General features: G+C 61.0%; 2 protein-coding genes across 6 annotated transcripts in view; both read left to right on the top strand.

Annotated features, from left to right (window-relative positions):
- The first annotated feature begins 1,320 nt into the window (after positions 1-1,320).
- DHRS13 (dehydrogenase/reductase 13) lies at positions 1,321-6,355 on the top strand. The gene is made up of 5 exons (XM_073315500.2): positions 1,321-1,740; positions 2,791-2,909; positions 3,700-3,823; positions 4,068-4,379; positions 5,186-6,355. Exons 1-5 carry the CDS (start codon positions 1,434-1,436, stop codon positions 5,446-5,448), a joined length of 1,125 nt encoding a protein of 374 aa, XP_073171601.1. The 5' UTR covers positions 1,321-1,433; the 3' UTR covers positions 5,449-6,355.
- A 5,684-nt stretch (positions 6,356-12,039) lies between these two features.
- The window catches only part of FLOT2 (flotillin 2), a 31,319-nt gene continuing 29,277 nt past the window's right edge, over positions 12,040-14,081 (top strand). For 2 of the 5 annotated variants that reach the window (XM_073315928.1, XM_073315930.1), the window contains exon 1: positions 12,040-12,155. In XM_073315928.1, coding sequence (XP_073172029.1) covers positions 12,107-12,155 — 49 coding nt within the window. In that variant the 5' untranslated portion in view covers positions 12,040-12,106. The remainder of the gene's footprint in view (positions 12,156-14,081) is intronic. The other 3 variants (XM_073315933.1, XM_073315931.1, XM_073315934.1) reach the window with 2 other exon arrangements.

The raw sequence follows: 14,081 nt of genomic DNA, 5'->3' as shown, positions 1-14,081 counted from the left end.
GTCATTCCACTGCCAGCGAGCGGTGCCTACGCACATGGGAGACCTTCCAGGTGAGTAACTCCTGTCGCTGCCACAAAGCTATTGTGTGGCCATGAATGGGGGGGGCCCTGCACGATTGGGAACAGGAGTCGTTTGTCCAATTGTCTGTTAGGAGGGGCTGGGGGACAATTTTGTGTTCTTGCATACAGAGAATATAGGGCTCCTAGGTCTGTAAAGTGAAATGCACGTCTATGGGGCTAGATAACTAATCGTTTCAAGCCCCCGTGTCTGCCCTGCTATTTTAGTTCTTTCATATTAGGGTTTTGTCCCACTGCTGGGGTCTTACTTCTCTAGCAGACTCCGTACTCGGCATCTCTTTGATGGAAAACCATGAACTAAACCTATAGTTCAGAAAGTGAATGGTGGTTCTAAGCCTGTTGAAACCGGTCTGCGCACCTGTCAATGGTGAATACTGACACTACAGTTTATGGCCCTGCCCCAAGCCAGCTGGGAGCACGAATCGGTTAATGTTTGTTAAAGTGCTGCTGCGGGGTGCTGATAATCAGGTTTTCAAAGGTGCTGAGCCTCCACCAGGCCCACTGCAATCATGGGTTGTTGAAGAAAACAAACACACCATCCTTGCTGAGCCGGGTGACAAACAGGTTTCCTGTCTGGGGGGAATTTTTGAGATTTCAAAACAATTTTCCGTCCCAAATCAGGACAAAACTTCAATCTCGAAAAATTCCGCATACTGAAAATCGGAACCAGCTTTTGGACTGGGCCAGTCGAAAGGTTTCTTTATCAATAGGGCTGTAGCCTTGTAGCACTGACAAGGCTACAACACTATTGAGATTAGTGTCGGATATTAGACCCGCAAGGTGGGCGAGGTGATATCTTTTATTGGACTAGCTTCTGGCAGTGCAAGAGACGAGCTCTCGAGCTTACGCAGAGCTCTATGGAAGCTTGTGTGTCTCACCAACAGAAGTAGGTCCAATTAAAGATAACACCTCGCCCACCTTGTCGCTCATCTACCAAGTCATTTAAATCAAAACCTGCAACGGGTTTGTTTAGAAAATGCTGACACAGGAAGTTTGAGAGCTTTGACACGTCTGTCAGCGCTTGTTTGAACCGGGGGCCGCGGTTTTGACAAACTGGCTTTTTTGGACAAAAAATGTTGATCAGAAATTTCCCGGCCATCTCTAGCTCCTTGGGCAAAGCCGAATTCGTGCCCTGCAGGCTACGGATCTGCAGGTGGCAGTGTTGCCAGCAGATTGGCTGTATTTCAGCCAATCTCATGCTATAAGGCAGAGGGCCCAGGCCGAGCAGCCTGAAGCCGTGCCTGGATCAGAGCCAGCTTCAGAACCGCACATCCTGGGCGTGAACTTGCAGAGGTTTGGCCCAGGAGGCTTGCCATAGCTTTGCTGCATGCAGAGAACAGCCCAGGAGAGCTTTTTATGCAATGTGAAGCAAGTGACCTTTGTCCTGGTCCTTCTCTGACGCAGGTTCTGGCTCCAGCTTTGGCCCGCCCAGGAGCGCAGCTCGGCCAAGTGACTCTTGCTGCTGGAGGTGCCTGTGAATTGGCTGCAGCCAAGGGAAACCTGCTGCTGACCCTGTTCGCTGCGCCCCAGGAAGCCATGGCCACAGTGCTACTAGTGCTTGGGCTGCTCCTGGGCCTCTACGCCCTCCTCTATTACAACTGCATCAAAGGGGCCAAGTGTAGGGCCCAAACCAGCCTCCGAGGGAAGACCGTGGTCATCACAGGTGAGGGGGAGAGGGGACAGGTGCCTCCAGGGACGCTGGGGGGCTACCTGGGCTCTGGTAGAGCGTCTCTCTTTAAAAGTGGGAAACCCCCTGCCCCCAGCTCAGGACAAGGTCTCTGATTCCCACGCAGCACGTTGTCTCCTGTTGGAAGAGCCCAGGCTGGGTGCCAGGCCCAGCTCTGCCTTCTCCCTCTATGTCACAAATGTGAGCTCAGTGCATCCGGCTGGAGCTCCCAAGGCTCCTGCGGTCAAGGGTTGGGATCCCAGCCGACTTGACTCCGCTAATTGAGACAGATCAGAATCGCCTGGTGTCCACCTTTAGTCCAGTGACCAGGGCTGGATATGTGAGATGAATGTGCAGGCAGCCCCACAGCTGGGTTATGGGATAACCTGCCCGCCAGTGAAGTCTCCTAGCCTGGAAGAGTTTGAGCTTGGCTGTGTGCTGAGTTGCTCTTTCCCTCCCCAAACTCTTGTCTAGTATTTACTAGTCTAATTCTGGATACTCATGATAACCATAGAAACAGCCAATCCCTCATTGCTGAAGCCAAAAGGTAGCCACAGCCAATGTGCTGTGGCAATGAGTTCTACAGTCTATTCATAGTAAGAAAAAGGATTTCTCTGTAGCATTTCCACACAGAACATTGCGTATGGATCAGTGAGAGGAGGTTTGGACCCTGGTGTCCTTGGCAAAGTTCTCTTCTCCTGGTTTGTTGTGCGGGGGTTGTTTGCTGGCTGCGCCCTCCTCATAAGAACGGCCCTACTGGGTCAGAGCAAAGGTCCATCTAGTCCAGTATCCTGTCTTCCAACAGTGGCCAGTGCCAGGTGCCCCAGAGGGCATGAACAGAACAGGGAATCATCCAGTGATCCAGCCCATCGCTCATTCCCAGCTTCTCTCAAAGAGAGGCTAGGGACACCGTTCCTCCCTGGAGGCGGCTGGATTTCAGGCAGGCTCTATGAATTGTTTTGAGAGGGAACACAGTGCTACCACAACACAGAGCCAGGCTGCTCTTGGTCATCTCCTTGTGCCCAGCTCCTTCTTCTGCTTTTCCAGGGGGAAACACTGGGATTGGGAAGATGACAGCCCTGGATCTGGCCCGGAGAAGAGCTCGCGTCATCCTGGCCTGTCGCAGCAGAGCGAGAGGAGAAGCGGCTGTCTATGACATCAGGCGGGTGCGGGCTCCGCGCTCCTATTGCCTCACTCAGATGGATGCAGTCTGAGCCCCAGTGATGAGCAGTCCCTGCTATATGGCAGGCCTGCACCCTCATGGGATGCTGCTGAACTTTGAGGGTCCACCAAGGCTTAGGATGGAGCATACCCAGGGAGGTGCAGAGGGCAGTGGTACCAGCTTGGGGAAGGTTTAGGAGCCCTGGCAGATAAGCAATAAGAGTTCCCTTATTCCCAGGAGAGGACGCAGCATTTAAGGGCTCTGCTACTCCCCAGTGAGGCGAGGGGCACAGATGCCAGCACTGGGTGGGGAGTGGAGGGCTGCAGAGGTACTTGCCTACAGAGAATGCTGGCAAGGGGGTTGTGCACATTCCATGGGCACGGTGGGCCCCATTTCTATATGCAGGGAGCCAACCAAGATGACAGCATCCCCCAGGCTGGATTTTCTGACTGCCCCAGGGATGCCTGAATTCCCCGTTTACCTGCCCAACTGCCAAATTAAACACCCTGTGAGGCCTTTCTCTATCCTGCTCAGGTGTCTCAGGGTGGGCTGGCTGGCTGCATGGTGTCAAACAGTAACCACTGCGGAGCCTGCAAAAAAAACGTGCACGCAGGCTCTGGGGCTTGGTGCTCTGAAGGGCAAGCAGCTCCCTCTGCTAGTTCCTGTTTGCAGTTTGCCCCGTGCTTCAAGGTGGAAACGGGACATCACCTTCCGCGTCGCTGTCACTGGTCTGGAGCCTAACCGCCCCATGCACCATTGTGGCCTGCAATGAGTGCCTCCTCCTCTTTCTCCAGGAGAGCGGGAACAATGAGGTTCTCTTCATGAGTCTGGACCTGGCCAGCCTGGACTCAGTGCGAGCATTTGCAGAGACTTTCCTGAGATCTGAGCCTCGTCTCGACATCCTGATCAACAACGCAGGTGGGAATCTCATTACCGAGCCTGCCACCCAGCTCCTGGTGGGACAGGGATAGGTAGGTCAGGCCCTGAGGCTGTGCTGAGGAGGTTCTGGGGGAGATTCCTGGATGCTGATGTTGGGGTGATGACTCTCTGAGGTGGGGAATAACACAGTGTAGGCTTGTTTTGGCTTGCAGGACCCTGTCGGGTGGAGAAAGTCCTAGACCAGAGATCACGGCTGTATATTGGAGCTTATTTTTCTCTACAGGGGTTGGAGCAGGTGGCAGGAAGAAGGATGGCTTTAACCTGGTCTTTCAGGTCAACCACCTTGGTCACTTCCTTCTGACTCACCTCCTCCTAGAGCGGCTGAAGCTCAGTGCACCGAGCCGTGTGGTGATTGTGGCCTCCAATGCACATCGATCAGGGAAAATAGACTTTGAGACCCTCCATAAGCCAGTGGAAGGGATACTGCAGAACTTCCAGGCTTACTGCACCAGCAAACTGGCCAACATCTTGTATGCCCGAGAGCTGGCCAACAAACTGGAGGGAACCGATGTAACCTGCTATGCTGTTCACCCAGGTGAGCATGGGTCCAGCCTTTCTCTGGGGATGTGGCTTCCAAATCCCACCAAAGTTCCTGAGAGCTATAGATCAGAGCCTCGCTACTCAAGAGGTGAAGTTCAATCCAGTCCTGTTTGAGACCTGTCTCAGGACAAACTGGCTACTAAGGACGATAATTTCTGATTTGGGTTAATTTCAGATCTCCCCTAAGACGGGTACTCAAGCCCCTGGACTCCTGTGGCTCTTCCCTTTCACACTGAGCCTCCCACCCAGTCAAGGAGGACTGGTCAGCAATCTTAATAAGAGAGGCAGCTTTCTAATGAACCAAAGTTACTCTTTACCCCCAAGGCCATGATCCCTCATTCTGCATTTCGCCCTGCTTGCAATGAAATTCTCTTTCCTACCTCTCCAGCACTGGTTGGAATTTGGGTGGGAGGGAGGCCAGAAAATGGAACTGCTATTTGGAGGAAGCATGACGTACAGATTAGAAACTATTCAACACCCTACTGTGCAAGTCACTTTCTTTGAACTGTCCATGTACTTCATCCCTCTTTGCAGTCAAGTTCCTGTCGAGTGAGTACTAAGAGAACATAAGAACGGCCATACTGGGTCAGACCAAAGGTCTGTGGATGGTTCTCAGTGAAATGTACTAAGAACCAAACCCAGTGTGCCTGCATGGGTCTCATGTAGCTTTTGCCTTCTCTCTCAGTCTTCACTGGCACCGTTGCTCTTTATGCCTCCTGAGTAAGACCCCCTCCTCCCAGATGAGGGACGTTTCCTGTACATTCCAGTCTAACTGCAGCTGCTGCTTTATTTTGCTTTCAGGGGTCGTTAACACTGAACTATTCCGCTACATTCCGATCTGGCTGTGGCCATTCTTTTTTCCGATCTCCTGGCTCTTCTTCCGAGACCCCACTGATGGAGCCCAGACCTCTATCTACTGTGCCACGCAGGAGGGGATTGAGATGTTCAGCGGACGGTACTTTGTGGACTGCCGGGTACAAGATCCCAGGCCCCAGGCCCGTGACGATGCTGTTGCCAAGAAGCTGTGGGAAGTCAGTGAGAGGATGGTGGGTTTGGCTGCTTAGAATGTGCTATCCCCTGACCCGGAGAGCTATGTAGGGACCATAGACTGGAATAGCAGTGGCTGCTGTAGGGGTAGGATTAAGGTGCATTAGGAAACTGAGAGGGCCGCAGACTGGCAAGAGAGAGGCAGAGCTGAAAGCGAGGCCTCAGATACATTAGAAATTACATGGTGGAAGCTTCCATGGCATCTAGGCTATACCAGATGATCCAACACTGTAATATGAACATGTACCCATCTTCTTAAGAAGCAGGATTTTCTTTACACTGCATCTAACAAATAAGATTGTGAGAGCTGGGATTACCACTCTGAATGTAGGTGCCTTACCGTGCCCCAGTGTGTAAGGATGATGATGATGTGGGTTCTGCTGGTGCTATCCACGCTCTCATTTCTCTCACCTCAAGCCCTGTTTCATACCTGAACATTTTCGATAGCATTTTCTATAATTGTATCAATTAAAACACAATGAAAATAACTGTTTTAAAAGGTGAATTAAAGCACCTCCTTGAGCATGTATCATTTTCCCCATCCCACTTTGTCACAGTAGCCCAAATACTTGCCTTTCAAGAATAGCACTGATGTCTACCACTAAAAAAGTTTCCACTGGGGCAATTGCCTAATTCTGTGGAATCCCCAGTGCAATAGTTTCGTGAGGCTGTTTCTGTATGTAGCTGGCCAGCTGTGGTCTACGTTCTAGACCTGCAGGGAATTCCTGGGTAGTAGGTATATGTTCACCAAGAAGTTTTGGGAAGGCTGACATTCAAAGGAAGTCTAAAGATGTTCTGGGCAGGATGCTAGCGGTAACAGCTATGTGCACAAAGAGACAAAATGCTGGTAAGTCCTCACTGCACAGTGGCAAATGGGTGCCTCCTCCACTGAACTAGCTGCTGAGTCTCTCTGAAAGTGTCCTGGCTGCAGCAGGCAAGTTATGAGAGTCATTTAAATTCTGTCTAGACTGGGGGGAAAGTGCTTGCTTAAAATTGGGTGAATTAACATGATTAGAAACCCCCTTTAACACTGAATGGAGATATCGTTTCACACTTTTACAGGTGTTAGCTGGTCACAAAATTGGGGATTGATAGAAAAGGCCACAACTGTGACAGTTATAAGAACGGGGGCAGCTGAACACTACTTCATGAGATGTACAGCCCTGCATACAATGATCATCCCCCTCTGTAAACATGTTCTCTACTAGCTCCTCACCAAACCCATAGGGCAGCTGGTGACAGACACAACATCCAGCCCAGTGTGGCACTGAGGACAGACACCCCCCGCCCCCGTGCACTTCCACCCTACCCCACCCAGCGTGGCGGTGCCTGACAGACACCCCCCCACACACACACACCCTCAGCACAGCGCCGCCTGACACCCCCCCCCCACACACACACCCTCAGCACGGCACCGCCTGACACCCCCCCCACACACACACACCCTCAGCACGGCGCTGCCTGACACCCCCCACACACACCCTCAGCACGGCGCCGCCTGACACCCCCCCCACACACACACACCCTCAGCACGGCGCCGCCTGACACCCCCCCCCACACACACATCCTCAGCACGGCGCCGCCTGACACCCCCCCACACACACACCCTCAGCACGGCGCCGCCTGACACCCGCCCCCACACACACACACACCCTCAGCACGGCGCCGCCTGACACCCGCCCCCACACACACACACCCCCTCAGCACGGCGCCGCCTGACACCCCCCCCCCCCACACACACACCCCCTCAGCACGGCGCCGCCTGACACCCCCCCACACACACACACACCCCCCTCAGCACGGCGCCGCCTGACACCCCCCCCTCACGCACACACCCCCCCTCAGCACGGTGCCGCCTGACACCCCCCCCACACACACCCCCTCAGCACGGCGCTGCCTGACACCCCACCCCCCCCACACACACCCTCAGCACGGCGCCGCCTGACCCCCCCCCCACACACACCCCCTCAGCACGGCGCCGCCTGACACCCCCCCCCTACACACACCCTCAGCACGGCGCCGCCTGACACACCCCCCCCCACACACCCCCTCAGCACAGCGCCGCCTGACACCCCCCCCCACACACTCCCTCAGCACGGTGCCGCCTGACACCCCCCCCACACACACACTCGCTCAGCACGGCGCCGCCTGACACCCCCCCCCACACACACCCTCAGCACGGCGCCGCCTGACACCCCCCTCACACACACACCCCTCACACACACCCCCTCAGCACGGCGCTGCCTGACACCCCCCCCCCTACACACACCCTCAGCACGGCGCCGCCTGACACCCCCCCACACACACACACCCCCTCAGCACGGCGCTGCCTGACACCCCCCCACACACACACACCCCCTCAGCAGGGCGCCGCCTGACACCCCCCCACACACACACCCCCTCAGCACGGCGCCGCCTGACCCCCCCCCCCCATGCACACACACCCTCAGCACGGCGCCGCCTGACCCCCCCCACACACACACACCCCCTCAGCACGGCGCTGCCTGACACCCCCCCCCCCCACACACACCCCCTCAGCACGGCGCTGCCTGACACCCCCCCCCACACACACACCCCCTCAGCACGGCGCCGCCTGACACCCCACCCACACACACACACCCCCTCAGCACGGCGCCGCCTGACACCCCCCCCACACACACACCCCCTCAGCACGGCGCCGCCTGACACCCCCCCCCACACACACACCCCCTCAGCACGGCGCCGCCTGACACCCCCCCCACACACACACACCCTCAGCACGGCGCCGCCTGACACCCCCCCCCACACACACCCCCCCTCAGCACGGCGCCGCCTGACACCCCCCCCACACACACCCCCCCCTCAGCACGGCGCCGCCTGACACCCCACCCCCCACACACACCCCCTCAGCACGGCGCCGCCTGACCCCCACACACACACACCCCCTCAGCACGGCGCCGCCTGACACCCCCCCCACACACACCCCCTCAGCACGGCGCCGCCTGACACCCCCCCCCCACACACACTCCCTCAGCACGGCGCCGCCTGACACCCCCCCCACACACACACACTCCCTCAGCACGGCGCCGCCTGACACCCCCCCACACACACACACACCCTCAGCACGGCGCCGCCTGACACCCCCCCCCACACACACACACCCCCTCAGCACGGCGCCGCCTGACACCCCCCCCACACACACCCCCTCAGCACGGCGCCGCCTGACACCCCCCCCCCACACACACCCCCTCAGCACGGCGCCGCCTGACACCCCCCCCACACACACACCCCCTCAGCACGGCGCCGCCTGACACCCCCCCCCCCCCCACACACACACCCCCTCAGCACGGCGCCGCCTGACACCCCCCCCCCACACACACACACCCCCTCAGCACGGCGCCGCCTGACACCCCACCCACACACACACACCCCCTCAGCACGGCGCCGCCTGACACCCCCCCCACACACCCACCCACCCCCTCAGCACGGCGCCGCCTGACACCCCCCCACACACACACTCCCTCAGCACGGCGCTGCCTGACACCCCCCCACACACACCCCCTCAGCACGGCGCCGCCTGACACCCCCCCACACACACCCCCTCAGCGCGGCGCCGCCTGACGGACCCCCCCCCCCACACACACACCCCCTCAGCACGGCGCCGCCTGACACCCCCCCCACACACACCCCCTCAGCACGGCGCCGCCTGACACCCCCCCCACACACACACACCCCCTCAGCATGGCGCCGCCTGACACCCCCCCACACACACACACCCCCTCAGCACGGCGCCGCCTGACACCCCCCCCACACACACACCCCCTCAGCACGGCGCCGCCTGACACCCCCCCACACACCCACCCACCCCCTCAGCACGGCGCCGCCTGACACCCCCCCCCACACACACCCCCTCAGCACGGCGCCGCCTGACACCCCCCCCCACACACACACCCCCTCAGCACGGCGCCGCCTGACACCCCCCCCACACACACACCCACCCCCCTCAGCGCGGCGCCGCCTGACACCCCCCCCCACACACACCCCCTCAGCACGGCGCCGCCTGACACCCCCCCACACACCCACCCACCCCCTCAGCACGGCGCCGCCTGACACCCCCCCCACACACACCCCCTCAGCACGGCGCCGCCTGACACCCCCCCACACACACACCCCCTCAGCACGGCGCCGCCTGACACCCCCCCACACACACACCCCCTCAGCACGGCGCCGCCTGACACCCCCCCACACACCCACCCACCCCCTCAGCACGGCGCCGCCTGACACCCCCCCACACACACACACCCCCTCAGCACGGCGCCGCCTGACACCCCCCCCACACACACCCCCTCAGCACGGCGCCGCCTGACACCCCCCCACACACCCACCCACCCCCTCAGCACGGCGCCGCCTGACACCCCCCCCCCCACACACACTCCCTCAGCACGGCGCCGCCTGACACCCCCCCCCACACCCACCCACCCCCTCAGCACGGCGCCGCCTGACACCCCCCCCCACACACACCCCCTCAGCACGGCGCCGCCTGACACCCCCCCACACACCCACACACCCCCTCAGCGCGGCGCCGCCTGACACCCCCCCACACACACACACACACACCCAGCGCGGCGCCGCCTGACACCCCCCCCCCCACACACACACACCCCCCTCAGCACGGCGCCGCCTGACACCCCCCCACACACACACCCCCTCAGCACGGCGCCGCCTGACACCCCCCCACACACACACCCCCTCAGCACGGCGCCGCCTGACACCCCCCCACACACACACCCCCTCAGCACGGCGCCGCCTGACACCCCCCCCCCCCACACACACACCCTCAGCACGGCGCCGCCTGACACCCCCCCCCCCACACACACCCCCTCAGCACGGCGCCGCCTGACACCCCACCCACACACACACACCCCCTCAGCACGGCGCCGCCTGACACCCCACCCACACACACACACCCCCTCAGCACGGCGCCGCCTGACACCCCCCCCCACACCCACCCACCCCCTCAGCACGGCGCCGCCTGACACCCCCCCACACACACACTCCCTCAGCACGGCGCCGCCTGACACCCCCCCACACACACCCCCTCAGCACGGCGCCGCCTGACACCCCCCCACACACACCCCCTCAGCGCGGCGCCGCCTGACACCCCCCCCCCCCACACACACCCCCAGCGCGGTGCCGCCTGACGGACCCCCCCCCCACACACACACACCCTCAGCACGGCGCCGCCTGACACCCCCCCCACACACACCCCCTCAGCACGGCGCCGCCTGACACCCCCCCCACACACACACACCCCCTCAGCATGGCGCCGCCTGACACCCCCCCCCACACACACACCCCCTCAGCACGGCGCCGCCTGACACCCCCCCACACACACACACCCCCTCAGCACGGCGCCGCCTGACACCCCCACCCACCCCCTCAGCACGGCGCCGCCTGACACCCCCCCCCACACACACACCCCCTCAGCACGGCGCCGCCTGACACCCCCCCCCACACACACACCCCCTCAGCACGGCGCCGCCTGACACCCCCCCCCCACACACACCCACCCCCTCAGCGCGGCGCCGCCTGACACCCCCCCCACACACACCCCCTCAGCACGGCGCCGCCTGACACCCCCCCACACACCCACCCACCCCCTCAGCACGGCGCCGCCTGACACCCCCCCCCACACACACCCCCTCAGCACGGCGCCGCCTGACACCCCCCCCCACACACACCCCCTCAGCACGGCGCCGCCTGACACCCCCCCACACACCCCCCCACCCCCTCAGCACGGCGCCGCCTGACACCCCCCCCCACACACACACCCCCTCAGCACGGCGCCGCCTGACACCCCCCCACACACACCCCCTCAGCACGGCGCCGCCTGACACCCCCCCCACACCCACCCACCCCCTCAGCACGGCGCCGCCTGACACCCCCCCACACACACACCCCCTCAGCACGGCGCCGCCTGACACCCCCACACACACACACACCCCCAGCGCGGCGCCGCCTGACACCCCCCCCACACACACCCCCTCAGCGCGGCGCCGCCTGACACCCCCACACACACACACCCCCTCAGCACGGCGCCGCCTGACACCCCCCCACACACACACCCCCAGCGCGGCGCCGCCTGACACCCCCACACACACACACCCACCCCCTCAGCACGGCGCCGCCTGACACCCCCCCACACACACACCCCCTCAGCACGGCGCCGCCTGACACCCCCACACACACACACACCCCCAGCGCGGCGCCGCCTGACACCCCCCCCACACACACCCCCTCAGCGCGGCGCCGCCTGACACCCCCCCCACACACACACACCCCCTCAGCGCGGCGCCGCCTGACACCCCCCCCCCCACACACACCACCCCCAGCACGGCGCCGCCTGACACCCCCCCCACACACACACACCCCCAGCGCGGTGCCGCCTGACGGACCCCCCCCCCACAACCCCTCCAATCCAACATGGCGGCTGCTCCATTTCTGCCCCCCCCGCCCTCAATCCAACATGGCGGCCGGGGTCCGCCCGCCGCCGGGCGCCCCTCCCAACATGGCGACTGCCCCGAGCGAGTCTCCCCCCCCCGGTGACGCGCTTCCGCTGGCGGGGCGGGGCGGGGCGGGGCGCGGCGGGCGCTGCGGCGGAGAGTCGGGCGGGGCGGTGCCGTTGCTGCCGGCGCCATGGGCAATTGCCACACGGTGGGGCCCAACGAGGCGCTGGTGGTGTCAGGTAGGGGCGGCGGCCGGGGGGGGCCCCTACTGGGGTGACGGGGGAGGGGCTTCGGCGGGAGCCCCCCAGCACTGAGGGGGGGCCCCCGGCAGGGGGAAGGAGGCGGGGCTGGGGGGCTCCTGTCGTGCGGGGGGGAGGGGCCCCCGCAGGGGTGAAGGGCAGGAGGTGGGGGGGCGCCCCCCCGCTCTGCAGCTCAGGGGCGGGGAGGGGCGGGGCGGGGCGGGGGGCCCCGGGGAGCGCGGGGGGGGGGCCCCGGGGAGCGCGGGGGGGGGCCCCGGACGCTTGGCGGCCCCGGGGCAGGGCCAAGGCCCCGGGTGTGAAATGTCTGGGGAGGGGTCGGAGCCTCGATGGCAGGGACTGGGGGCGAAAGACCCTTCGGCTCGTCCGGAAGGCAGCTCGGGCCCCCTGCCCGCGGGGGCGGGGGCGGGGGCGGGGGGGGGCACGCGAGCTCTTTCCCGCTGCCACCCGGGAGCCGCGAGGGCTGTGGCTGCCTTGCGCAGTCCTTGGTCCCCAGGCGCCCGTTTCCCGTTGCTTTGCTAGCGAGCCTTGTTTCGGTAATTCCCCGCCCCTGCCAGCACCAGCAGGTGCCTTCCCGCTGCGTCCCCGTGGAGGAGGGGTCGCCCGGGCGGCGATTGTGCCTTTCCCTGATTTATGCTCCCGTTGCAAACTGCAAAGGGTGCACAGGGGCTCTGGCTCCATCAAAATGTGGAGTGGCATTAAACGCCAGTAGGTGAGGCTGCATCCTGTAGGTATGACTGGATCCGTTGTGGTTATGCGGAATGGGCGGGCTGTGGGCAAGAGAAAGTTCAGGGCATCTACAAATAATGTTCAAAAAGGACAGGAGGACTTGTGGCACCTCTAGAGACTAACCAATTTATTTCAGCATCAGCTTTCGTGAGCTACATGCATCCGATGAGGTGAGCTGTAGCTCACGAAAGCTCATGCTCAAATAAATTGGTTAGTCTCTAAGGGGCCACAAATACTCCTTTTCTTTTTGCGAATACAGACTAACACGGCTGCTGCTCTGAAACCTGGGGTTACAAAGTGATTATACGGCTGCTTCACTCCCATTGCTGTGTATCTGAAACTACGTCATCATGGTTTGCAAGCCAATTAAATCAGTCCCTTAGGCTGAAATCTCCTGCAGGCAGTGGTAATCACTTCCAGTTGGTCTATTAAGCAATCTGTAAATCTTTCTCAGAGGACAGGCCTGTTACAGAGCCTAATGAGTTGGTCTTAATGGGTGGTTCAGGCATGTTCTAAAACCTGCTTACAGGGTACAAGAATAGTATTTTACAAATAGCAAAGGAATGGGAATTATCCTCTGTTTTTTTAAATTTGGCCATTAAACAAGTTTATTTTAACCCCTGATTAGTTGCTGGTTTTTTTTAAAAGCACAATATAATTATGAAAGCAGCAGTATATAAACCCTGAATCACAAGGCATGGCAACAAAAGTCTGTGGTATCCATTAACACCCCCCAAACTATATATTTTCCCATCGCTCGGCCCCAGTGTGCCCAGGATAACCCATCAAATGCAATCGCATGCTGAGAGTTTTTTGGGGGGGGCAAAAAAGAATAGATATTCTTGTGGAGGATGGGTACAGCAATGACTGTTAGCCAAGATGGTCAGGGACGCAACCACATGCTCTAGGTGTCCCTAAACCTCTGACTGCCAGAAGCTGGAACTGGATGACAGGATGGATCACTCAATAATTGCTCTGTTCTGTTCATTCCCTCTAAAGCATCTGGCATCGGCCACTGTTGGAAGACAGGGTATTGGGTTAGACAGGCCACGGGTCTGACCCAGTAGTATGACCATTGCCGTGTTCTGATATATGAATACATCAATCCTGGCTATAAAGGTCTGTTCTGTAGTCCATACCGTCACCAAAGATGGCCTTTGTATTTCACTATCCAGCATG

The sequence above is a fragment of the Lepidochelys kempii genome, chromosome 17, assembly GCF_965140285.1.
Source record: "Lepidochelys kempii isolate rLepKem1 chromosome 17, rLepKem1.hap1, whole genome shotgun sequence".
NCBI lineage: Eukaryota > Metazoa > Chordata > Testudines > Cheloniidae > Lepidochelys > Lepidochelys kempii.
This window is presented reverse-complemented; position numbering and strand designations above follow the sequence as displayed.